A 23,275-nucleotide genomic window follows, 5' to 3' on the forward strand; every position below is an offset into this window, starting at 1 on the left:
TCAGAAATTTGGGAAGGAATTTGACAAACACTTTGGGAAAGGAGGTTCCAAGCTGCTAAATATGACAGACAAGGACTTCAACAGTATTGTGGAGCCTCTTTTATTAAAGATGAGAGATTGTCAAAAAGAACCTGGAAATCTGAAGGAGTGCTCAACTTGGATGAGTGACTTCAAACCAGAATTCTTGAGGACTGAGCTGGAAGTTCCTGGTAAGCTATGGTTTCAGTTGGTAATCTGGAGAATATTCTTCCATTGCTAAATGAAATAATGGTTATTAAAGTTCGTTTTCGTTTAATACACTGCATAGTTAAGACCTACAGAGTGACTGACTGACTATTCTTAAAAGTAGATAAACTTTTATTCTTTGGCAGATACTTTCTGACCATTATGACTTCTTCTAAGCAACTTTTGCAGGATGTAATATTTATTTAGGAGTTCCACCCAAATGTATTACCAGAATCTAATAGCTCACGTTAAAATAAACATATACCGTATTTTTCGCTCTATAGGACGCACCTTGTTTTAGAGGGGGAGAACAAGAAAAAAAATTCTCCCCCTCTCTGCTCAGCGCCCCTTCAGCGAAGCGGCAGGAGAAACGGAGCCCCTTCCATTTCTCCTCCCACTTCGCTGAAGGGGCACTGCACAGCTCTCCTTCTCTGCTGAAGCCAGGAGAATCTTGCTCTCCTGGCTTCAGCAAAAGGAACTTGAAGCCTCCAGAGCGCAGCGCGAGTTCCCGCTGTGCTCCAGAGGCTTCATGTTCCTTTCGCTGAAGCCAGGGGAGTCTATCCCTGAAGCCTGGAGCAATGCAAAGCCTCCGAAGCATGGAGGGAGCGCTCCCTCTGCGCTTCGGAGGCTTCACGTTGCTATCACTGAAGCCAAGGAGCCTGCATTCGCTCCATAGGATGCACACACATTTCCCCTTAATTTTTGGAGGGGGAAAAGTGTGTCCTATAGAGCGAAAAATACAGTACCAATTGCAATGAATGATTGTGGTTGGAATTTATTTTAGAACCTGTAGTGGATCTAAGAGCCACAAAGTTAATATGTCTTGCTGGTGACACGTCTGAAGCACAGAATATGTGGGCTCCTGTGCGAGACACTTTTGCTCCTTATTTGCCACTGTTCAGGACCAAGTGCCACCATGTATCCTTAGCAGCCACAGTCTTTTCTAAAAGAAAGGAAACTGAGCTGGGGGTTGTTCCCTGAAACCAGTCTTTGTCCTGCCTCCTCTGAGTCTGACATGGTTAGCAGGGCTGATAACCAGCAAATTATTTTGAGTGCAGTTTTGCTGTCATGATCAGGATTGTTAGAATAATGTTGGGATCACACCCAGCACAAACAAGATCATGAGAAGAGTCTCTTAGCCACAGGAATTTTCTGCCAGTATAATGTTTCTACCTTACTCAGCAATTGTGGATAGGGTGGAGGGCATGCTGACCAGGACAGGAGGTCAAGGGACAGATTTTTGCTTTTTTTAATCCTTCCCTCAGTTGGAACCAGTTGGAGGGGGGGAATTAACCATGCCTACCACAGCCTGGGGCCTCTTAAAGGGGCCTTGCATCCAAGACTTCCTGTAACCTGGCTCCAGAATGCCCCATTCTACAGGATACAGATGTCAACAACACCACCAGCTTTACACCCATGGAACTCTCTGCAGCTGATTTCCCCCCCCCTCTCAGTGGTAAAGGGGCACTTTCCCCCCCATCCACTGGATCAGTAGGCTAGGAATGCACTGTTAATCGCATAAATGTTTGAAAGCTCAATTAAAGCATTACATTTTATTTATTCAGGTCAATATGACGGTAAAGGAAAACCATTGCCAGAATATCATGCACAAATTTCTGGATTTGATGAGAGGGTATGTTACTATATTAATGTGCATATTTTTTCATGTGTCTATTGAAAGGTGAAGGTACACTTACGGATATATTAGTAAGTGTACATTGTGCATATAAACAGATATCACCCACATCTGGTGAAATTTTATATCTATAGTAACTTTTTTCTGCATTCTCACACTGCAGAGATGCAGATGGACTTTCTCCTATAACGTAATTTATATATTGCAATGTTTTCTCACCCTTTCTTGAGTGAAAACCTTTTCCCACCCCATTTTGTCCAAGATAAAAGTTATGGAGTCCATCCGGAAACCAAAGCGTATAATTATCAGAGGTAGCGATGAGCGGGAATATCCCTTTCTTGTGAAGGGAGGAGAGGATCTCCGGCAAGACCAGCGCATTGAGCAGCTCTTTGATGTTATGAACACCATCCTTTCAAGAGATGCTGCCTGCAGCCAAAGAAACATGAAATTAAAAACTTACCAAGTTATACCAATGACTACCAGGTAGGCGCTTCCTGACCTCCTTCACATATAGTACAGTGGTACCTCGGGTTACATACGCTTCAGGTTACAGACTCTGCTAACCCAGAAATAGTGCTTCAGGTTAAGAACTTTGCTTCAGGATGAGAACAGAAATTGTGCTCCGGTGGTGCGGCAGCAGCAGGAAGCCCCATTAGCTAAAGTGGTGCTTCAGGTTAAGAACAGTTTCAGGTTAAGTACGGACCTCCGGAACGAATTAAGTACTTAACCCGAGGTACCACTATATATGTGCTCCAGTCTTTGTTGCATGAATTAGGAGGAGAAATGTCTTTACAGCAGGCCCACCATATAAGGAGAACCTTGGGAACATCTTTTGTAGGGTTGCTCAACACTAGTAATTGCAAACTGGCAATTTTTCGGCAAACTTTTTCTGTGTTGCTTGTTTAACTGCAAAGTTTTCTTTGTCTTCCCGTGAACTCATAATTTTAAACATGTGAGATATCTCGAAGAGCAGGCTGTGCATCTTTGCACTACCCAACCATCTTCCTTGACCGTTTCCTATGCATGGTTTGTCTGAACCTATGGTCAGAACATAGGGAAGATTATCTATAGAGAAACAGTAACAACCAGGTAAATCCATGCATCAGAGCAATAAAGGAAGAAGCAGCAGTAGATGCCTATCATAATGTTTAGCTGGTGCTTTATACCGCTTTACAAATGGATGCATATAATTTGCTTGAGTGAAGCAGATTTCCCCCCCAAACTCTTGCTTACCTTTTTAATTCTTGTGTGAATTACATTTTAATACACTTTAAGTAGTGAAGCTAAAAACAAAAGAAAAGTGTCCACTAGTTTGCATCCTCTACATTTTTACCCCTTTATTAAATAATAATTTTCTGTGTTTCTTGTTACCTTGGCTATATTTTCTTTCAGACTAGGGCTGATTGAGTGGCTTGAGAATACCTGCACTTTAAAGGAGTTCCTTCTGAAGAACATGTCTGAACAGGAAAAAAACGATTATAACAGGTAATGAAGGTGCATAAATCTGTTTCTTGGAGATAGCTGAAGAATTGTGACAATATCCATAGGAACAATTGGCATTAATCATCAGACGTCAAAGTACTTCCTATCTTAGATTAATAATTGGCAGCTATTTGTTTAACGGGTGACACTTCACCTCTGACCTACATTTTCTGTCTGCTTCTTTAAACAAACAGCATGTATCACCCATGGCTTCTTCATCATTTTCTTATCAACATATTGCTTTTTACAAGCAAAGGATTTTTTTTAAATGTTAGTTTGAATTAGGAAGTGAACTTGATTCAGAATGGAGAGTAGTATAAATGCATGTTCAGCATTGAAATCAATGGAAATGGATTATAATTCCTGTGATGGAGAATAAGGAGAATCTGGAGAGCCACAACTCTTAACTTGCCATTGTGACCAGAAACCATATCCAAAGCCTGTTCTGATCTTGGAACTAACTTGTACTCACATGAGCAAACCCTATAATGTTGAAAACAAACCAGTAAGCGTAGTGACAGGCAGTGACTTCAGAGGGGGAATTACGGCTGTTTTATTCTTCCTCTGTCCTGCTGTTGCTACGCTGCTCCAGAACTAAACCATGGTTTGGCTTAACATTATGTGTGCACCCAGGCTTGTGGTTTGTCTTCTCCAAACAAATCATGAGCTGTCAAATCAAGAACAAGCTTTGGTTTTTACAGATCATGGTTTGTTGAGAGTGAGACAAACCACAGCTTAGCTCTAGATAGTGCAATAGCAGTAAAAATGGGAGAAGATGAAAGTTTATCTTTGTGTGAACACTAGATTCTAGAAGTGAACTTTGCCTTGGAAGCAGAACATGTTTCGCTTCCTGTTGAGTGTGTTTCATTTGTAAAATTGAGTCCCCTGCTGGTATGGGAAAGCAGTTTAAGAATGTTTTGGTTTAAGAATGGACTTCTGGAACAGATTAAGTTCATAAACCAAAGTACCACTGTGTTGAAATTAAGGAGCATAGTTAAGTTAGTTCCATTATATTTCAGTGAGTTAAATACCACTCAGTATTCAAAGAGAATACTGATAAACATAACAATCATGTAGAAAGCACTAATATTCAGAAACTATTTCTTAGCTAGTGTAGCAAATTATAAGTTATTCTTTACAAGTTTACACTTTTAAGGAGGTAGTTGTGGAATGAATTGAATTAACAGTGCTTTAAATGTATTGTGCCTCATTTGGAGTGTTTTTCACTGAGGAAGAACTTGCCAGTGTGTTCAATGCTGAAGAATCGGTTCATAAAGCTGTAGCAGCTGTATGTTACTTGGAAGAAGACAGAAGGAAATGACAAAGCTTGCTTCATGTGGTCACAAATGTGATCTGCAAGTCAGGAACTTGTGTAATACTAGTGTGCCTATTGAAATAGAAATTTGCTATAAACAAACATTTAGGACAAAATATAGTAGACTCAGTACTTCCTAGGAGCTCGTTCTTCAATGATGCTTGGAAAACAGCATCTCCCTAAGTTCACTTTCAGAAATGGTTTGATTCATTAATTGCTCTTTAACAGCACAGTACCCCAATGCTTGTGGTGTTCCTTTCAGGTAATATAGAAGTAAATTACTTGCTCCCCCCCTTTTTATTCAGCTACAAGGGTCCTCGTTCTGATTATACTGACTGGCTGTCCAAGATGGCAGAGAAGAATACAAACCCTGTTGCACGCTACACATACATGTACAAGTGAGTCTTAGAAATAATTGTTACCCATTTATCTCTCAGTGGCTTGTGATATCATCAACCATGCTATCCTACAACAGCTGTCCAAGTCAGGGGTGGGTGGCACCAGTTCCACCAATTCTATGATGTGAGGCCCTTCATTTGCCTCCTCCATGAGAGGTCTGGAGGGTGGCAACACCAGAGCAAGCCTTTTCTGCAGTGGCTCCCTGCTTGTGGAATGCGCTCCCCAGGGAGGGTTGCCTGGCCCCTTTGTTACATATCTTTAGCTACCAGGCAAAAACATTCTTCTTCTTCCCCCAGGCCCTTTGGCCAACTAAACAATCCATGGCCTTTTAAACATTGTGTGGGTGGATTATTTTGTTTTTGTTTGTCACAAAGTTTTGTATTTTTGTGCTTTTATATTGTAACCCCACCCTATGTTCCTTGGATAAGGGTGGTATAGAAATTCGAAATTCTGGTGATCATTAAGTTTCTTCCCTTACTAATGTGGCAGAGAGATTCGGATTGTGCTGCTGGCTACTGACTCATGTCTACAGAAAAACTGGGAGTTACAAACCCACTTCTTCCTTTTTTAAAAAAATAATAATTCTGCAGTGATTGCATGCACATTGGCTTGAAGAAGCCAGTTCTTACAGAAAACATTTCTCAGGGCACCAACGCTAAAGGGCAATATCAAATGGTGTTGACCTGCTTGCATAACATATTGGCTTCCACAAACAGGAAATTCCTCTCTGCAGTCTCCCTCCACCCAACCTACTCTAGAGGTTGTGGAACCCACCAAAGCAGGTGGACATGCAGCTCTGCCAGGTCTGCTGCTACCATGCCGTGCCCACCATCTCTGCTTGGGAATATAAGAGAGCATATGGCCGGTCCAAAATGTTCAATTCAACCTAAGGGGGGGGGGGGACAGTTGTCTCTGCTTGATTCCCATTTTCTAATTATGTGGTTATAATTGTCATTGCTTTGCTCACTTCTAGGAGAGCTGATCGTAAAGAAACAGTGATGTCTTTCCATCGCCGAGAGAACCGTGTTCCTGAAGACCTGTTAAGGTGTGTTCTTGTGTAATATGGGTTTCAAAATAGTACCGAGGATTAATGGTGCTGAATGAAGGGTTGCTTCCAGTAATCCTCATATGGCCTCCTCATTTTTCCACATGCAGGCTGTTGGCCCCCAATTCCTATTAAAAACAAAACAAAACACCAACCCTCTCTTTGGGCCCTTCAAACTTCAGCCTGTGCCACACTGATAATCATCTAGCCCCTTCTCCAGTTTCCGATTATTAGCATGTGGGTGGAACAGTGAGGAAGATGGGCAGCTCTTTGTTCTGAATTCATAATGTTTCCCCTTCTTAGAAACAGCTGAAGCCAATCTTACTATGTATAAATATATTGCTTTTCTTAAGGAGGGCCTTTGTTAAGATGAGTACAACACCGGAGGCCTTGCTATCTCTGCGATCCCATTTCGCCAGCTCCCATGCGTTGATGTGCATCAGCCACTGGATTCTTGGTATTGGAGACAGACACTTATCCAACTTCATGATCAGCATGGAGACAGGTGGCATGGTGGGAATAGACTTTGGACATGCGTTCGGTTCTGCCACACAGGTATTCTCCTTTTCAAACTGTTTTTTTGGAATATTAAATTGAATGGAATGCTGATAGGTCAGGGGGACTGTAAAGATTCAGAATCGCTCTTGCTTCCTCTTTGGGATATTTGCTTGTTAGTCAGGTGGAGCAGGATCTTGCATGATACTGCCTGTCCCCCCGCCCCACTTTTTGAACCTTGCACACTACTTAATGACACTTTCTGGTTTTCTTCAAAGTCTTTATTAGGCGTTACAGATATAGACCATCTTAAAACATCCCTATATGCAAAATTTTAAAAATATATAGTAATAGAACTTCTATAGCAATAGAACTTGTCTTCCTGTTAAATCATGCTATTCATCACTCTAAGAGTTACTGTTGACAGAAACTCAGCCACCCTTGCACCTCCTGGTTAATATCAGACAGGTAGAATCTGATATTTTCATTGTGCCATGATGTTAAATATGTATTTTCCCTCTTTTTGGATAGTTTAAGTACAACCGTACTGGTTGTACAGTGGACAGTAGAAAAGAATATGTTCTACATCCGCAATGTCTGTCAGTTCTAGGGATGTTTAAATATCTGCCCTTAACAAAGGCTAAGGGGAAAACATTTAGTTGGGCTAACATAAATGCACTGTGTTGGGTTGGAACTACCATATTTTTCGCTCCATAGGACGCACTTTTTCCCTCTTAAAAACTAAGGGGGAAAGTCTGTGCGTCCTATGGAGCGAATGGAGGGGGGAGGAAGGCAGTAAAAGCCCCCAAGAGCCGCACAGAAGCTTCGCGTGGCTCTTGTGGGCTTTTCCCCAGGAGGGAGAAGGGGCCACCGCTCCCCAACCTGTTCTGGGGGCTGGGGATGGGGGAAGCTTGGGCTTCCCCCGCCCCCAGGTCCGGGAGCGGAGGCAAGGCTGCCTGAAACCCCCAGAGCGCTGCACTCCGGAGGTTTCGGGCAGCTATCCACAAGCCTTCGGAGAACAGCGGGAGTTCTCGCTGTGCTCAGAAGGCTCACGGATAGCCGTCTGAAGCCGGGAGAGTGGGAGGGGTCGGTGCACACCAATCCCTCTTGCTCTCCAGGCTTTGCTGGAGAGGCGCTGCACAGTTTTCCCTCTCTGCGCAGCGCCCCCTTCAGTGAAGCGAGAGGAGAAATGGAAGGGGCGCTGAGCAGAGAGGGAGAGAATATTTTTTTCCTGTTCTCCCCCTCCTATAGTTGGGTGCGTCCTATAGAGCGAAAAATACGGTACTAGCTTTGAGATATACCGTATTTTTCGCTCTATAGGGCGCACCTAGTTTTCAGAAAGGGAAATCAATGAAAGAAATATGAACACCCCCCCCCCAGCTCTGGGAGAAGCGGACAGGCTGCACGCAGCCTGTGTGCTTCTCCCAGACCTTCTCCCTGCTATTCCCCCCCCCCCCATCCCGCACGCAACTCCTGCGGGCTTTTCGACCAGGAGGGAGAAGGGACTAACACGGCCAGTCGGTCCCTTCTCCCTCCTTGGGGAAAAGCCCCCAAGAGCGGTGAGCTCTTTAAAGGCTGCGCGGCTCTGAGGTGGGGGAATTCCCCCACCTCATAGAAATGCCCGCAGAAGCCGGGCACCCTTTAAAGAGTGCACGGCTCCTGCGGGCTTTTCGACCCAGCTTGTGGGGCTGGCGCTGGGCGGAAGCGCTGCTTTCCCCCACCGCCAGCCTCAAAACCGGGTCGGGGAGCAGCGCAAAGGTGTTGCGCGCCTTCCCGCTTCCCCCTGAGCTTGTGGGGCTGGCGGTGGGGAGAAGCGCTGCTCCCCCCCCCCCGCCAGCCAACCTCAAAGACCAGACTCTCCTGGCTTGAGCGAAAGCAACGCGAAGCCTCTGGAGCGCAGGCTTCGGAGGCTTAGCGTTGCTATAGCTGAAGCCAAGGAGCCTGCATTCGCTCCATAGGATGCACACACATTTCGCCTTGATTTTTGGAGGGGGGAAAGTGTGTCCTCTAGAGCGAATTTAACCCATAGAACTTGGGGGAGCAGATTTTCTTTACAGCTGACTCAATGTTTTGTTTTTCAATATCCCTTAATCTAATTTAGATATTATATATAGTTCACTAGAATTATACATTAATTTCAAGTTTGTTGATCTTAATACAGAATATTATTGTAACATCTGCCAAATAAAACTCAATATCAAAGGTTACCTCTCCTCAGATATCCCTAACACGAAAGATGTAAAACAAGGTTGTGTTCCTGCTCCTTTCTTTTTATCAGATCTTCCATAGCACATCCAGAAAACAGAATCACATGCCCCCCCAATTAACCAAAACCCAGTCCCACTTTTACTGTATGTGGATGAAGTGACCTTATTATCACTGATGAAGATAGGTTTGAATTGTCTTTTTCTTCAGTGTAATATTTTAAAAGTATGCATACTCACCTGGAACATTCATGGAATAGTCCAGCCATTTTTAAGCAAGAGCTTGTTGTCATAGCAGAAGACTGGAAAAATCAAAACATGGTATTCAGCTAAGTTTTATTCAAGGAAGACCCACTGAAGTTAATGGCCCTAACTCCCCCCCCCCCCATGTTGAAGCATGACAATCTTTTTAAAACAAAAAATAAACAAAACCACCTCTATCACTATAATACAGTATTAGTAAAACCAAGATGGTGAGGATCTGGGTCTCCAATTCATGGTGGCTACAGAATGGATCACCTTAAATTGTTGAGTAAAAAGGAAAGGAGAGCAAGATTTACATGGGCCAAAAAGAGAGATGGCAAGCTGAAAGCTGCTGTAAGCTCCCTGAAGAAAAGGCAAGATAAACATATGCTGGTTTCATTAAAAGCAATTTCCCTCAAATATTATACTGAATTCTGCCTCTCCATAAATGACCTGTATGAAAGAATTATGAATCCTGGTGTATGAAGGAAAAGAGCAATTGTTAGTGGTTGAAAAATACATAAATAATACATAAACTTTTAATTTTTCTTGTATGCAGTTTCTGCCAGTGCCAGAGTTGATGCCTTTCCGTTTGACTCGTCAGTTCATTAATTTGATGTTGCCTATGAAGGAATCGGGTCTTCTTTACAATGTGATGGTGCATTCCTTAAGAGCCTACCGTGCAGATCAAGATTTTCTCATTAATACTATGGATGTGTTTGTGAAGGAGCCTTCCTTAGATTGGAAAGTAGGTTCTTTTTTTCATCCTGGTTTGTCTAAACAAAGTGAAGAGGAATGGTTATGTGACTGCTGTAAGGTAGGGGGTAGCCGTTGTCGTGACCACCAGACATAGTTGGACTACAACTCCCATCATTCTAATTACAGGCCATGCTAGCTGGGGCTGATGGGAACTAGAGTCCGGCAACATTGGCTACCTCTGCTGTAAGGAAAAGAGTGATTTGTAAACTTCCTATTTGGTACATAGTGATATAGTTGCAGTTTCCCAATGTTAGGTTGCATTGTTTTGTTTGTGGCAGGGAAGGCTTGCCACAAACAGTGCATATGCCAGGAGGATTGAGATGGGAAAGAGAGGAAAGAAAATATGGGTGGGAATACCATTCATGAGAGCAGGGATTTAGGGAGGGAGGAGTCGGATAATGGAGGGAGGAAGAAAGAAAGATCTGGCTTAGAAGAGGTAGGGGATGGTTTGAGAAGTGAGCCTGTGGAGGCTTTGCGCAGCTAACCCCGAAGCCTTTGGAACGCAGCGCAAGGTCCTGCTGCGCTCCAAAGGCTTCAGGCGGCTATCCCTGAAGCCTGGAGAGCGAGAGGGGGTCAGTGCTCTAGGCTTCAGCAAAAGCAACGCATAGCCTCCATAGTGCTTTGGAGGCTTCACGTTGCTTTCGCTGAAGCCAAGGAGCCTGCATTCGCTCCACAGGATGCACACACATTTCCCCTTAATTTTTGGAGGTGAAAAAGTGCATCCTATAGAGCGAAAAATATGGTACATGCTTAAGTATTAGCCAAAATGTTGGATGAAAATTCATGTTTTTAAAGGATTCGTTACACAAAGTAGTTTGTAGTACATTAGTCATTTTTAGAAAACACTTCATTCAAGAGTGTGCAGCCTTTCCAATACCACCTTAGTACTGCTGGAACTCATGAAGTTAGTTCTCATTCCATGCCAGCCTGATAAAGTAAGAAATCCAGGCACTCACCCACAGTTCCTTTTGACAGCAGCAGCATCTTTACCATAATCTGGAACAAAGCTAACATGGGAAGGAGCCACGCCATAAGGACTGCTCCCATACATCCATGACCTACTATAGCAGCATGGCAAGGGCACACACTGCAGGGTTCCCACTGTGAACAATCAAAAGGCCTTCAGAAGGGAGGAATTGCATGACAGTCCTTTGAAGGAGCTTATAACAAAATTTTAAAATAAGATCGACTACTATAGTTATCTTTACATCATTACTCTTCCAGTCAGTTATTAGAAAAGTGTGCACTTTCTGTATTAAAAATCTAAGCAATACTAAAGAACCATAATGCCATTTTCCTATCATTTTTACCATATTCACGCCCCCTCAAATATCTAAATATCACGCATGTCTGTCATGCCTTGTACTTAATATCATGCCTTATGCTGTGATGTATACTGTGAAGACTGCAGTATTGTTTTTCATGATTGGCTATGTGCCATTTCTTTCCAGAATTTTGAATTGAAGCAGCTGAAAAAAGGAGGCACGTGGACTAAGGAAATAAACACAGAGGAGATTAATTGGTACCCCATTCAAAAAGTAAATTTTGCAAGAAGAAAATTAGCAGGTGCTAATCCAGCAGTGATTACCAGGTATATGTTTCTCTCAAGCGCTTTGAAATGTTCAGCGTGTCGATTTGCTTTCCTAAATGAGGCTGTGTGCAAGCACAGAACTCAAAGTGTGTGATTGAATAGAAACAAAAATGAATAATTGCTGGGGACCTGCAGCAATTATCTAGGTAAATTTGGAAGTTGAGCATCTTGGTGCATTTGCAGAAAGGAAGCCCACATTTTAAAAATTAAAAAATAAAGCATACTTAGCAAGCAGGGTGCCAGGCTTTTTTAAAAACAACAATGGATAAACCAGAAGTTGAACAATAAATACTGAAAACAAAAAAAAAAATCTTTCCAGTAGCACCTTAAAGACCAACTAAGTTAGTTCTTGGTATGAGCTTTCGTGTGCATGCACACTTCTTCAGATACCTTCAGTATCTTCAGTATCTGAAGAAGTGTGCATGCACACGAAAGCTCATACCAAGAACTAACTTAGTTGGTCTTTAAGGTGCTACTGGAAAGAATTTTTTTTGTTTTGACTATGGCAGACCAACACGGCTACCTATCTGTAAAATAAATACTGAGTAAGGAAAAAGCTGACCTGTGCATACAGCTCTTGAGCTAGAGAGAGAGAAATACCATATTGGCCCAAATATAAGCCACACCTTTAAAATTCAAGGGAGGGGGAAACAATACCCAAATACTCTGGTAACTCTGGTTATGAACTTAATTCGTTCTGGAGGTCCGTTCTTAACCTGATGTACCACTTTAGATAATGGGGCATCCCACCGCCACCGCGTGATTTCTGCTCTCATCCTGGGGCAACGTTCTTAACCCAAGGTACTACTTCCAGGTTAGCAGAGTCTGTAAAGTGTTTGTAACCTGAGGTACCACTGTAAAAGCCGCTCCCTTAAAATTCCATAAACACTCACACCCATTCCATTTTACCGTATGTCTGTTTCAGCAGCGATATCGTAAAAGCCAATTTTTGTAAGGTCACGAATTTAAACCACACTTTAACTTTTCACTGTCAGAATTTGGGGGACAAGTGAGGCTTATATTCAGGCCAATACGGTATTGCATCTGAATAGGGAAACTTGGGTACACTGCTTGATTTTAATATCAGTGATTTAATATCATTTTTTTAAAGTGATGAATTACGGCTGGGCCATGAGAAATCAACTGCCTACAGGGATTATGTTTCTGTGGCACGAGGAAGTAAAGAATGTAACATACGAGCCAGAGAACCAGAGGATGGACTTTCAGAAGAAACACAGGTGAAGTGCCTTATAGACCAAGCCAGAGATCCAAATGTCCTTGGCAGAGTTTGGGAAGGATGGGAGCCCTGGATGTGAAAAACAGGATCCTCATCAGTGCCTGTCTGCTAAGATTACCAGAATATTTCAGTTTATCTTGGAAGTGAAGACTGATCTAACTGCGTACTAGTAACAAAGAAGATGGTATTTAATGCACATGAGTCGAAGTTGTGACGTAGCAGAAGAATTTCAATGATATATGCTGACAATTTGTTAATGTCACATTGTTTGAGGTATTAAATTAGGGAAACTTGCTGTTGCTAATGAAGGAAAAGGGGGGGAAAAAAACCACTGCCTCCCCAAAACTTAGGAAAAGCCAAAAGAAAAATTAAAGCTGTGACTTTGCTATAGACAGAAGAGGAATCACAATCTTACGTTCTCTAGTGATTTGCTATTGATGTAAGTAGGCGACTTGCACAATTATTTGTGTTAATTAGTGCAACTTTGTCTGCACCAGATGTGTGGTTTTATAACAGCTAAGCTGACATTTGAATATGTGATACCCCAAATAAGCAGCAGTAGTCATGCCAGTAGTCCTTAGGCAATAAAGAACTATCAACAAATTCGGTATCTCATGAAGATGTTTTCTTTATGTTGCCAACTTGGCTGTAATTCTAATAATGAAACAGGCAAAGTTACAACTTCTATTGCTCCCAAACTTGGAGAGGGGCAAACTCTGCTTTTGGAAGATTAGGGAATATTTGATACTGAGGAATATTGGTAAAATGTTACTAAACTAAGTCTTCTGTTTACTCTCTCATGACTTCTGTGCATTGTGAAGCACAGCAAAAAAACATTTCTCTCTTAAAAGATATACATTTACTTGGTTTTGCACTGAGGTTTTCTTCAATAGTTCATTAGCAAAGGAAAAGCAAGGTGAAAACCTTGGAACAAATATTCTGTGATTAGTGCAATATTTTGAATGAATAGGCATTATTTGACAAACCTATTTAAATTACCTTCATTTCAGAAAATGTTACGATGCAGCTAATACTTCTGTAGCTTCATTTTGTATTTTAAAAACATAAGAATGCAAAAACAGTTTAGAATACATTAATTAGATTGTCCTAAAGCCACTTTTTAAAAAAAAGTCTCTCCACTTACAGAGAAATCTCCACAATAGTAGAACGGTTCACCTTTTATATATTTGTTATCAATAAAAGTGTCAAGATTGGAAAGTGATGTGAAAGTGTTTTCAATATGACTTCAAACAAGTGTGCTTGCATGTCTGTGTCATTATGTGCATTTCAGAGTCTGAGCAAGACACCTTTTTGCACAGGCCTTTAGGAGTAGAAGATGGAATCAGCACATCTGTCTGATTTAACCGTTATGGTTTTATTGTACTATACCAGGGGCATCCAACTCACAAGAGACTGCGATCTACTCACGGAATAAAAAACTGGCAGTGACCTACCCCTTTTTGTTGGGCTTTTTTTAGGGAGGAAAGTCCCATTTGGTAAAAGTTATTGAGCTTTTTTTAGGGGACCAGAACGACCTATTGGACAACCCTGTACTATATGATTTACTGGGATTGCATGGTTAAGGGTGGACTAAAAATTCTTATAAAGTAAAATAAATGCATTATTGCAAATACAATTTGATAACACACAAGTATGTGATAAGATGCAACCACTCACAAATCAGATATCTGCCTCAGATATCCTTTTGTTCATTCCCTCATCTTACAGAGCACTTTACCCTCCAAGCTTACAGGTCAAAGTTCCAAGTTTATAATTTAACCAAGTCCTTAATTGATAGTCATGTATGCATAGCAGTGTTTTCAATCAGGCAGTCTGGTGGAAATGACATAGCCAGCAATAATTAAGATTTCAAAGGTGGAAGATCTGGTTGTCAAAAGGTTTAAATGTCCAAGGCTACAGTTTAGTTCCCCCACCCTTTGCCTCCCCTGCTCAGTATTACTAGGTTGCTCCCGGTTCCAGCCTCCCCAGCACTGCCTATCATGCTATATACAAATTTCAAACTCATTCTCTTGAGTGCTAGTGGTTATGCAGCCAAAACAGCACCATCCACACACAAGGGCCAAATCTGCAAGGTTAGGGGAAATCTAGTCAAGGCCCCACCCCCGCTTTATGGTGAAATAAGAGACATGGACACAAGTATTTTAGGTTAATGGGCTAAAAAAGGCCTCTGCAGGAAGTCACACAAGGATTAACAATCTGTAAGGGGAGCTTGCTGGTGCAAATAAACTGGAAGCTTTCCCCTAGGAGTCGCCCCACCACCTGGGCATCGGACAGGAACCACACAGCCAGATTCCTTTAATGGAATACCCTTCAAGGGGAGGGGTAGGTGATGGCCACAACCTCCCCTCCAACACACAATGCACTTTCCAATGCCTAACCGCCAAACCTAGCGAGGTATGTGAAAAACCAAGTGGCTTTAGCCAATCTGCCAAGTGGAAAAAAAATCCTACCAGGACCCTTCAACAGGCGACCAACCGAGGTCCATAGCAAGGTCAGGTGTTGAATGCATGACATTAGAGGGAGGGCGGTCGGGAGATCCGTGCATGCAGGATCCAAACAGGTGGAGCTCGGGGTAGCTTTGAATGCAGCAAAACCATGCTGAAATGTTAGTCACTAAGACCATGGCTCAGGCTACCTTAATGGGCCCTTTCTGTCAATGTTTCTGCCTCCATGGCCAAGCAATGGTTCTGACTATTTGCAAACTCTCCTCAAAAAGGGAACAGTGGAAGTATGTCCACACAAGGCAGCATATATCATAGTGATGTTCTGGAGAATAAAAGACCCAGTGCAAATTGGCAGTTTATTCTGTTAGAATTTAATCCATTTTAATTATTATTGTCTTGCATTGTTACTTCATATAGTTAGTCAGTTCTTTGAAGACAGCAAAAAATAACATTTGCTGCATGTCAAGCCAGTATTAATCACTCTCCTTTCTAACAGGACGCATTTTCCAGGCAGAGCAAATGATTAAAGTTTAACTACCTACCTAGCTAAACATTCTCTGCTGCTAACATACATTCCACTATTTCATCCCTACTGCTATGTAAAGTGGCAAACCTTTGGGGTCTTTCCAGTGAGGATACTGACTCACAACGACAGTCAGACCAAAGCTTTGGTGTTAAGTGGCTGCAGCAACATTAGCAAAAACACAGTTCCAATAACAACCAAAATGAAACTAATACTCATGAGATAGTAGATGGATGGGGTGGGGGAACCTTTTCCTGACCAGCAATGGATATGTTACTCTTATATACTGATTAATAGGCCATCCACAATCCTAAGCCAGTGAGCCATGAGAGTTGTACCAAGCTGATGATCAGTTTGATGTTTCCAAACTCAGCCCTACCCTGTCTTTCCTCTGCACTCCCCCAAAACTCTGGCTATGGTAGCTACTGTAGTACTTGTGGATTTCTGAGCTGGCAAGGGAATTTTCAACTACACAAGCATTCCCCACCCCCAACATCAAAGGAGTAGAAATAAAAGGCAAAACCTATAAACTAGGGCTCTTCGCAGACAACCTAATGGTCGCAACACCAGACCCCATGAACAGCCACCTTAACCAAAGAACTCAACACATTTGCAATGGTGTCAGGCCTACAGGTGAACTTTACAAAATCTGATGCCATGTGTTTCAACACTATGATCCCTCATATCCAAAAAGAATTCACTGACACCACACACAAAAAACACAACCTTGCTGCACCAAATCCAGATAGATAGTTAAGGTTCTTGGGTATTTGTACCCCTAACTGTACCTCCACAACTACAACTCCATATGGGGGGAAATTAACAAAGACTTGAAGAAATGGAATAAAGCCAACTTCACCCTCTCAGAATACCCATGATCAAATTTTATAATGCAACCAAAAGTAACCTACCTATTCCAAACTCTCCCAATGTGAATTTCCCCAACCCAACTCCGTAAATGGCAGAAAAAAGCTACATTCATTGATTTCACACAACAAGCCATGAATAATACCCAAATACCTGCATCTCCTCTCAGGAGGAGGAGAATGAATTCCCAACATAGAACTGTATTACATCGCCAACCAAGTGTGCCACACAATCCCATACAACCTGGTAGATGAAACAAAACAATAGGTGCATATGGATATAATTCCCACAGTGTACCCATTCCTCCCACAAACTAAGGAAAATTCCCACAACACTAAACAGGTTCACACAGGAAAGAAAAAGTAGGAAAACTTCTCCAACCACCCAATATTCTACCATGCAGCCCAAAGCTTCCAAATAAAAACATGGCACACCAAAGGCCTACACTGCATAACAAGACATCTACAAAAATGACAAACCAACACAGGAAATACTAAACAAACTAGGAGACTATTGTAGTTCTTGTGCTGAGCAACAATGAGCAGAGCTCAGGGGAGTGGGAGGCCGGGCAACCAGAAGAGTCTCTGAGGTGTACTTGCCTGGAGGCAGAGTCGGTAGCCAAAGTCAGGTCCAGTCCTGGGGTCAGGCAAACAGTAATCCATGTGGTCAGGCGGTCCAGGGGCTTAGGGAATCGAATGCTCAAGGGTCAAGACAAGCAGGAAGCAACAAGGTAGGGCCAGAAACTACAAGCATAGTTACCAGCACCTGACTGCTGCTGGAAGCTCTGCTTAAGAAGGCTGAAGCCAGCTGGTTCTCATCAGCTTTCTCCTCTTGAGTCCTTGATGGCTGATCAGTTGCAGGTGGAGTCACTCCCCCTTTGGGCTGCTGTTCAGCAGGCAAAGCTGACTCCTGGCCCACGACAGAGACACTCAAATATCCTGGCTGACTCACAACCAACTACACACTTGCTTAAATAATCCAGCAATAAAAGCAGCAGCCGCTAGGCCTGACTGTCTTTGAAAAACTCCTCCTAATAACTGAGGAACACAGCAGGGGGGTGGTATTCACAGTATACAAAATAGTAGTCCATGACCCCTCACAATAAAGACCAATGACAGAATGAGATAGGATATGAAATAAGCCCTACCCAATGGTCTAAACCAGTGGTTTTCAACCAGTGTGCCGTGGCACCCTCAGGTGCCTTGAATGATAGTCAGGCCTCTTAGAAAAGCTAAGCAACATATTGAAATTAACACTGGGACAAACAAAAGAGGATGCCTTCACCCTGGTGTGGCTTCCCTTCAAGACAACAACCTAAACTCCCCAACAGCAAATGAATTGATATGGCTAACCTGACCCAACAACCCACCCTCCATGCACGCAACCAAAACTTGCAACAATCAATGAAATGCAGCCAACCAGGCCCTGGGATCTCCTTTATCTCACACCAACAAAAACAAATAAATGAATAAACTAACTAACCACATGACGCTTAACAGCAAATGTTACTGACCTGTAGAAAGGACGTTATGAACTGAAAACAGAGACATATGTACCTTTGTTATCCATTAAAATCTCTCCCCCCCCCCCAAAAAAACTAAACCCTATACAAGCACCTTACCTTACAGCAGCCTTCTGCACATGTGGCAGAAAGCATCCACACCCAGAAACCTATTTCCTATACATAGTTCAGCCTCTGCTGGATAAGGGCCAATGAATTTTGTTTTTTCTCTGCAGATTTCACTGGTTGTGCTGCCCTAGTCCCACTATTATTAGTATGTTATAAATTTTTAATTATTTTTTTAAAAAACAGAACAAATATATAAATGTAGTTTTCTGATGTAACCGAAAGCCTAGGAGGAACATGGAAAGCTGCCTTATACCAACTCAGACTGTTCATCCATGGTGCCCAGTATGGGCTAGACAGTACTGCCTAGCAGCCATTCCCAGCCCAGACTGGAGATGCCAGGGATTGAACCTATAACCTTTTGAATGCAAAGCATGTGCTCTTATCTACAACCCTTTGCTGACCCAGTGAATGAGAACCTATCTACATTTTAAACTCACATTTCGTGAATGACATTGACATGGTACAGTATTAAGAAAACTGGGACTTGTACCTTAGTGAGGGTGCTGAGACACATCTGCCGGAGAGTCCCAACCTGTCTCATAAAACTGCAATTCTCAGTATCCCTCAAGGAGAGGGAATAACTGATTGGACAGATTTCAGCAAAATACCAAGCACCTTCTACGTCACACTGGCAGTTGAATGCACATCTCTCCTGAATGCCACCAAATTATTTCCCTATGGATCATACACTTAAGCAGAAGGAGAAGTGGAGAACCCGTGAGGTTTTTCTAGGAGCTAAACAGGAGGCTAAGCTCTGTGGATGCCCAAGTGCAAGATGCCAAACCAAGGATTTTATTCATCAGTGGTTACCTGCTAGGTAGGTGCCTGGATTTTTTTAATCCTTGACCTTAACTGAGACATTTTACCAGTTGCCACTAGGCTCACTTTTTGTTGTTGTTGTTTACCCATATTCATAAATAAATTGTTAGTTGCACTGTTAGTATACTAGGTTGTCATTAAGTGTCCCAAGGCAAGCTGTGAGACTTGCAGTGCAACTTTAGAGTTTTGTTGCTGAACATTTTCATTTGTTTGCAATAGCTGTCAACTTGCTCTAAAAAAACATACAAGGCAAAAGTGCTGCGAAGCTTGCATTTTTTAATAATCCAACTGTGGTTAGCTAAATATGCTTTGTTGTTGTGATTCTCTAAATTATTTGTGTTACTTTACCTGAAAATACTTCCTACTTAAACTTCAGTCTGTGCTATTTCTGGCCTTAAATGTTTCCTCCTTGGAGGAATAATTGTGGAAAAGCTTACTGAATGTTTTTACAGATATTCCTCCCTTTATAATGTTCATTTTCAGCATGAAATTTATGAATTCTTTGTTCTCTACTTCATACATGCCTATTTTTAATGGTCATATGGAAACAGAATCACCTGTTGTTACTCTGCAATTTGCACATATTTTTATCATCCAGAATATTACTACTGTACAGTATTATTGCTATATTCAGCCACAAGGGGGCAATGCTTTGTCGGTTATACTAAGGAGATAAATCAGCGGGTATTTTCTGTGGCAAGTAAACATAAAAGCAGCTACAGAGGAGGAAACTGGCATGGCAAAGCAAAAGAGAAATATTACTTTGTGTCCAATTACTTTGTGTTTTTAAAAGATGGACCAGTTTTACGTCAAGGGCTGACGAGGAGGCCAGTCCATATTTTGGTCATTTTTTCTAGCAATGAAATAGGCGCAGAATGTCACTCAGTCTATAGCAAGGGAAGTTAACTTTTAAAAAATTCCGATGGACTCAGATATCCAGCTTTAAGGGCAACGTGGGTAAACACAAGATAAGCTGACTTTCGGGATGTTTTCAAGGCACTCCTGCTACGCAAATCAACCTACCCCCAACCCTTCTGACGTTACAGTAAATGTGCCTCTGGTCTGCCTTGCTAAACTAACATCCAAAGCCTGGGTTCAAATGTCACTTCTGGGTTCAACTAGCCTTCAGCGAGTCGCAACGATCTACGACGGTTCCAGGAAAGGAGGCAAAGTCAGGCGAAGTCGCCAGCGGGAATAGCTGCAACCACATGTGGCTGCCAGAAGCAAAGCCCCAGGGCTCCCCTTCTCTCAAACGCTGCCGTCGGTTCTCTTGACGTCTCACTGACATCAGTAGCTGCGCTGCCTAACCCAACAGCCAAGGGGGGGGGGGGTGAGCGGTAGTTAGGAGCAGATCCATTCCTACAAATCCGGACGCAAGCACAGAAAAGAAAACAAAAGGGGGGGCACCCCAGGAGCTCCTGCGCCATCCGAATCCCCCCCCCGCTGCACATTATTGGAAATCCCACCACGGCTCCCAGCGGAAGGTGCTGCCCCGTGCAGCTGGGGGGGGGGCAGGTGCCCCTGCTCCAACTGCCCTGGCTACACCTGGCAGGACGGCGTGTCGCCCCACTTTCTCCTGCGCGGAGGGCTTGGGGAATTTGACCTGGGGAGAGAATCCGCTTCAAAGCCCCTGGACCGGAGAGACGGCACTCTCGCTGCTCGAGGCTCCCCAGACGCGGCAAGACACCAACCCGGGGGGGTTCGGGCTTTTCCTCCCTCCAGGGGGCGCCCTCCATGTACGGCAGTGGGGGGGGGAGTGGGCGGGAGGAGGAAACGGCAGTCCCCGGTCGCTGCCCTCGGGATCAAAGGTGGCAAGGCGGGAGGGGGGGTTGAATCACATCCCGCCCAGACCAATCCCTGACGGCTGCGGCTCCTGCCGCTCCCGCCGCCCCCTTGGCAGCGAGGCCCGAGAGCGCGCCGGGCTCTCCCCGCCCTCCCTTCCCGCCCCGCGGGGCTTCTCCAGCAACACCCTCCCGCAGTCACAAGGGCCAGGAGGTGGGGCCCGAGGTTCCTCTATAAAGGGCCGAGGCGGCACCTCGCTGCCAGGTTCACCCTGCCCCACACGCACACGTGCAGCTCCGGACAGGAGGCGAAGTCCGGCGTGAAGCAGCAGCGTCCCAAAGAGGAGCCGACGGGCGGGGGAGGCCGAAAGCAAGGTGCCTGAGCCTGACTCTGAGGCAAAGTCCACGCCCGGCCAGGTGCGCCGCCGCCGCTCACACACGCGCGCGCCGCCTCCACCTGCGAGCGGGGAGAAAAAGGGCTCGAACTCGGCTCTCCGCCCGCTGCTCACTCACCTCGCGGCCCCCGGGCCCTCCATGAGCGCCGCCACCCTGGACTGCCTGGACTCGCTGTCGTGCTACAGGAGCTGGTCCTCCCTGGAGCCCGCCAATTTCTACGACGCCAAGGCGGGCGGCGCGCTGAGTCCTTCGTGCAAGGCGGGCGGCATGAGCGCCAGCGCCGAGGAGGTCTCGTCAGCAGCGCCCGGCGGCGGCAGCCGCGACCTGGCCGAGCTGAGCGCCGCCGCGCCGGCCATGTACGAGGACGAGAGCGCCATCGACTTTAGCTCCTACATCGACTCGATGGCGGCCGTGCCCAACCTGGAGCTGTGCAACGACGAGCTGTTCGCCGACCTCTTCAACAGCAACCACAAGGGCAGCGAGCGCGGAGGAAGCAGCGGCGCCTACGGAGACTACCTGCCGCCGCCGCCTCCTCCTCCGGCTCAGCACGCGCCCGCGGGCGGCGCCTTGGCCAGCCTGCTGCACGCCAGCGTCCCGCCGGGCCCGCTGCGCGGCGCCGTCAAGCAGGAGCCCGACTGGGGCGACGAGGCGTCGGGCTCGGGCTCGCTGCTGCCCTCTCAGATCGCCACCTGCGCCCAGACCATCGTCAACCTGAGCGGGCAGCCCACGCCGCCCACCTCCCCGGAGCCTCCGGGCAGCGCCTCGCCGTCCAGCTACAGCAGCCGCTCGTCCGGGTCGTCGTCGTCGGGCGGCGGCAAAGAGCGCGCCGCCAAGAAGTGCGTGGACAGGTTCAGCCCGGAGTACCGGCAGCGGCGGGAGCGCAACAACATCGCCGTGCGCAAGAGCCGCGACAAGGCCAAGCGTCGCAACCAGGAGATGCAGCAGAAGGTGGTGGAGCTGTCGGCCGAGAACGAGCGGCTGCACAAGAAGTGCGAGCAGCTCACCAGGGACCTCACCAGCCTCAGGCACTTCTTCAAGCAGCTGCCCAGCAACCCTTTCCTGCAGGCGGCCACGGACTGCCGGTAACCGGCTGCAGAGGGAGCCGCCCCCCGGGCCGGCTCTGCACAGACTTTGAACTTCTTCCAGAATACCTCAGAGCGAGCCGCACAGGACTGCAGCGGGGGCTGCGCGGGAGGGAGGGAGGGAGGGGGTTGCGGGGAGGAGAGGCCTGCGGCGGCGCCCCGGACTGGGCCAAAGGGCGCCTTTCCCCTCTCCGGACTTCTTCCCTGCTGAGGAAGAAGCAGCCTAAGCTACAAGGCCGGAAAGAAACGCCTCGTGAAAATGTGTTGCCTTTCACGTTTCTTTCTTCGAATATGGGCTAAGCTTGGGTCTTTTAACCACAAAACTTGCCAAAAAAAGGGTGAAAGAAAAAGCTAAATGTCTCCTTTTATCTTCCTAAATTATTTTTGTAATGATAGTTTTCGTTTTTCTACATCTTATACGGATGCAGCTACGGTACTTTGTAAGAAGCACATGATTTGCAAATACTTTTTATTGTAAACAGCAAGAGGGGGGGAATAGACTGAGCATGCTCAAAACTTTTATATAAATTTTTACAGCATTTCTAAAAATAAAAAAAAACTTTTGAATTTTACTTTTGACTTTGTGTTTATTACGCTGGGGGCAGCTGCAGAAATGCAGCAAGAAATAGTGCTCCATGCAAGAGTTAAGTGTGCGGTTTCTTGACTTTAAGCATGTAAAAAGGCACCATGATTAATACTGTGTTAAATGACACTTAAATGCCAGTTTTATGGTGGACAGATGCTAATAAAACGGGAGTTAAAGGGGAGGTATACATATTGTACTCTACTCTTAATTGCAAAAACACACTGGCTGCAGATTTCTGCAGTCAGGGTGGGAGGTTAACCCTGCATAAGAACCAACTGTATGATCCTAACCCTGGGTCTCCAGCTGTTTTTGGACTACAGTTCCCATCATCCCTGACCATTGACTGCTAGCTAGGGATGATGGGAGTTGTAGTCCAAAACAGCTGGAGACCCAAGTTTGGGAAATCCTGCCCTAACCTCTGAGAAGCTAAACTTTAAGCACACACTCAATGCAACTGCACACACATATATATTTGGGGGGAATACAGAAAGGGTT

At 44.8% G+C, this 23,275-nt stretch overlaps 2 protein-coding genes and 1 long non-coding RNA gene across 3 annotated transcripts in view; 2 read left to right on the top strand and 1 right to left on the bottom strand.

Moving 5' to 3' along the window:
* Positions 1 to 12,918, top strand: part of PRKDC (protein kinase, DNA-activated, catalytic subunit) — an 83,010-nt gene extending 70,092 nt beyond the window's left edge. The window contains exons 77-86 of the mRNA XM_081918479.1: positions 5 to 209; positions 1,791 to 1,858; positions 2,124 to 2,344; positions 3,254 to 3,346; positions 4,964 to 5,056; positions 6,031 to 6,102; positions 6,456 to 6,657; positions 9,604 to 9,792; positions 11,255 to 11,394; positions 12,506 to 12,918. Coding sequence (XP_081774605.1) covers positions 5 to 209; positions 1,791 to 1,858; positions 2,124 to 2,344; positions 3,254 to 3,346; positions 4,964 to 5,056; positions 6,031 to 6,102; positions 6,456 to 6,657; positions 9,604 to 9,792; positions 11,255 to 11,394; positions 12,506 to 12,710 — 1,488 coding nt within the window. The 3' untranslated portion in view covers positions 12,711 to 12,918. The remainder of the gene's footprint in view (positions 1 to 4; positions 210 to 1,790; positions 1,859 to 2,123; positions 2,345 to 3,253; positions 3,347 to 4,963; positions 5,057 to 6,030; positions 6,103 to 6,455; positions 6,658 to 9,603; positions 9,793 to 11,254; positions 11,395 to 12,505) is intronic.
* Positions 85 to 9,597, bottom strand: LOC309373951. Its single transcript, XR_014170301.1, has 5 exons — positions 9,042 to 9,597; positions 3,233 to 3,318; positions 3,095 to 3,144; positions 2,081 to 2,287; positions 85 to 255 (listed from the first exon to the last, which is right to left on the bottom strand). It is a non-coding gene; the product is annotated as an uncharacterized lncRNA (long non-coding RNA).
* An 8,046-nt stretch (positions 12,919 to 20,964) lies between the features above and the next one.
* CEBPD (CCAAT enhancer binding protein delta) lies at positions 20,965 to 22,766 on the top strand. Its single transcript, XM_081918571.1, has one exon. The coding sequence runs from the start codon at positions 21,251 to 21,253 to the stop codon at positions 22,196 to 22,198; it is 948 nt and encodes a 315-aa protein (XP_081774697.1). The 5' UTR covers positions 20,965 to 21,250; the 3' UTR covers positions 22,199 to 22,766.
* Positions 22,767 to 23,275: the final 509 nt, after the last annotated feature.

The sequence above is a fragment of the Podarcis melisellensis genome (assembly GCF_964234715.1).
Source record: "Podarcis melisellensis genome assembly, chromosome: 7".
NCBI lineage: Eukaryota > Metazoa > Chordata > Lepidosauria > Squamata > Lacertidae > Podarcis > Podarcis melisellensis.

What these genes read in the sequence shown, in the direction of transcription:
- CEBPD (XM_081918571.1), top strand. Translation starts at nt 21,251, where the DNA reads ATGAGCGCCGCCACCCTGGACTGCCTGGACTCGCTGTCGTGCTACAGG.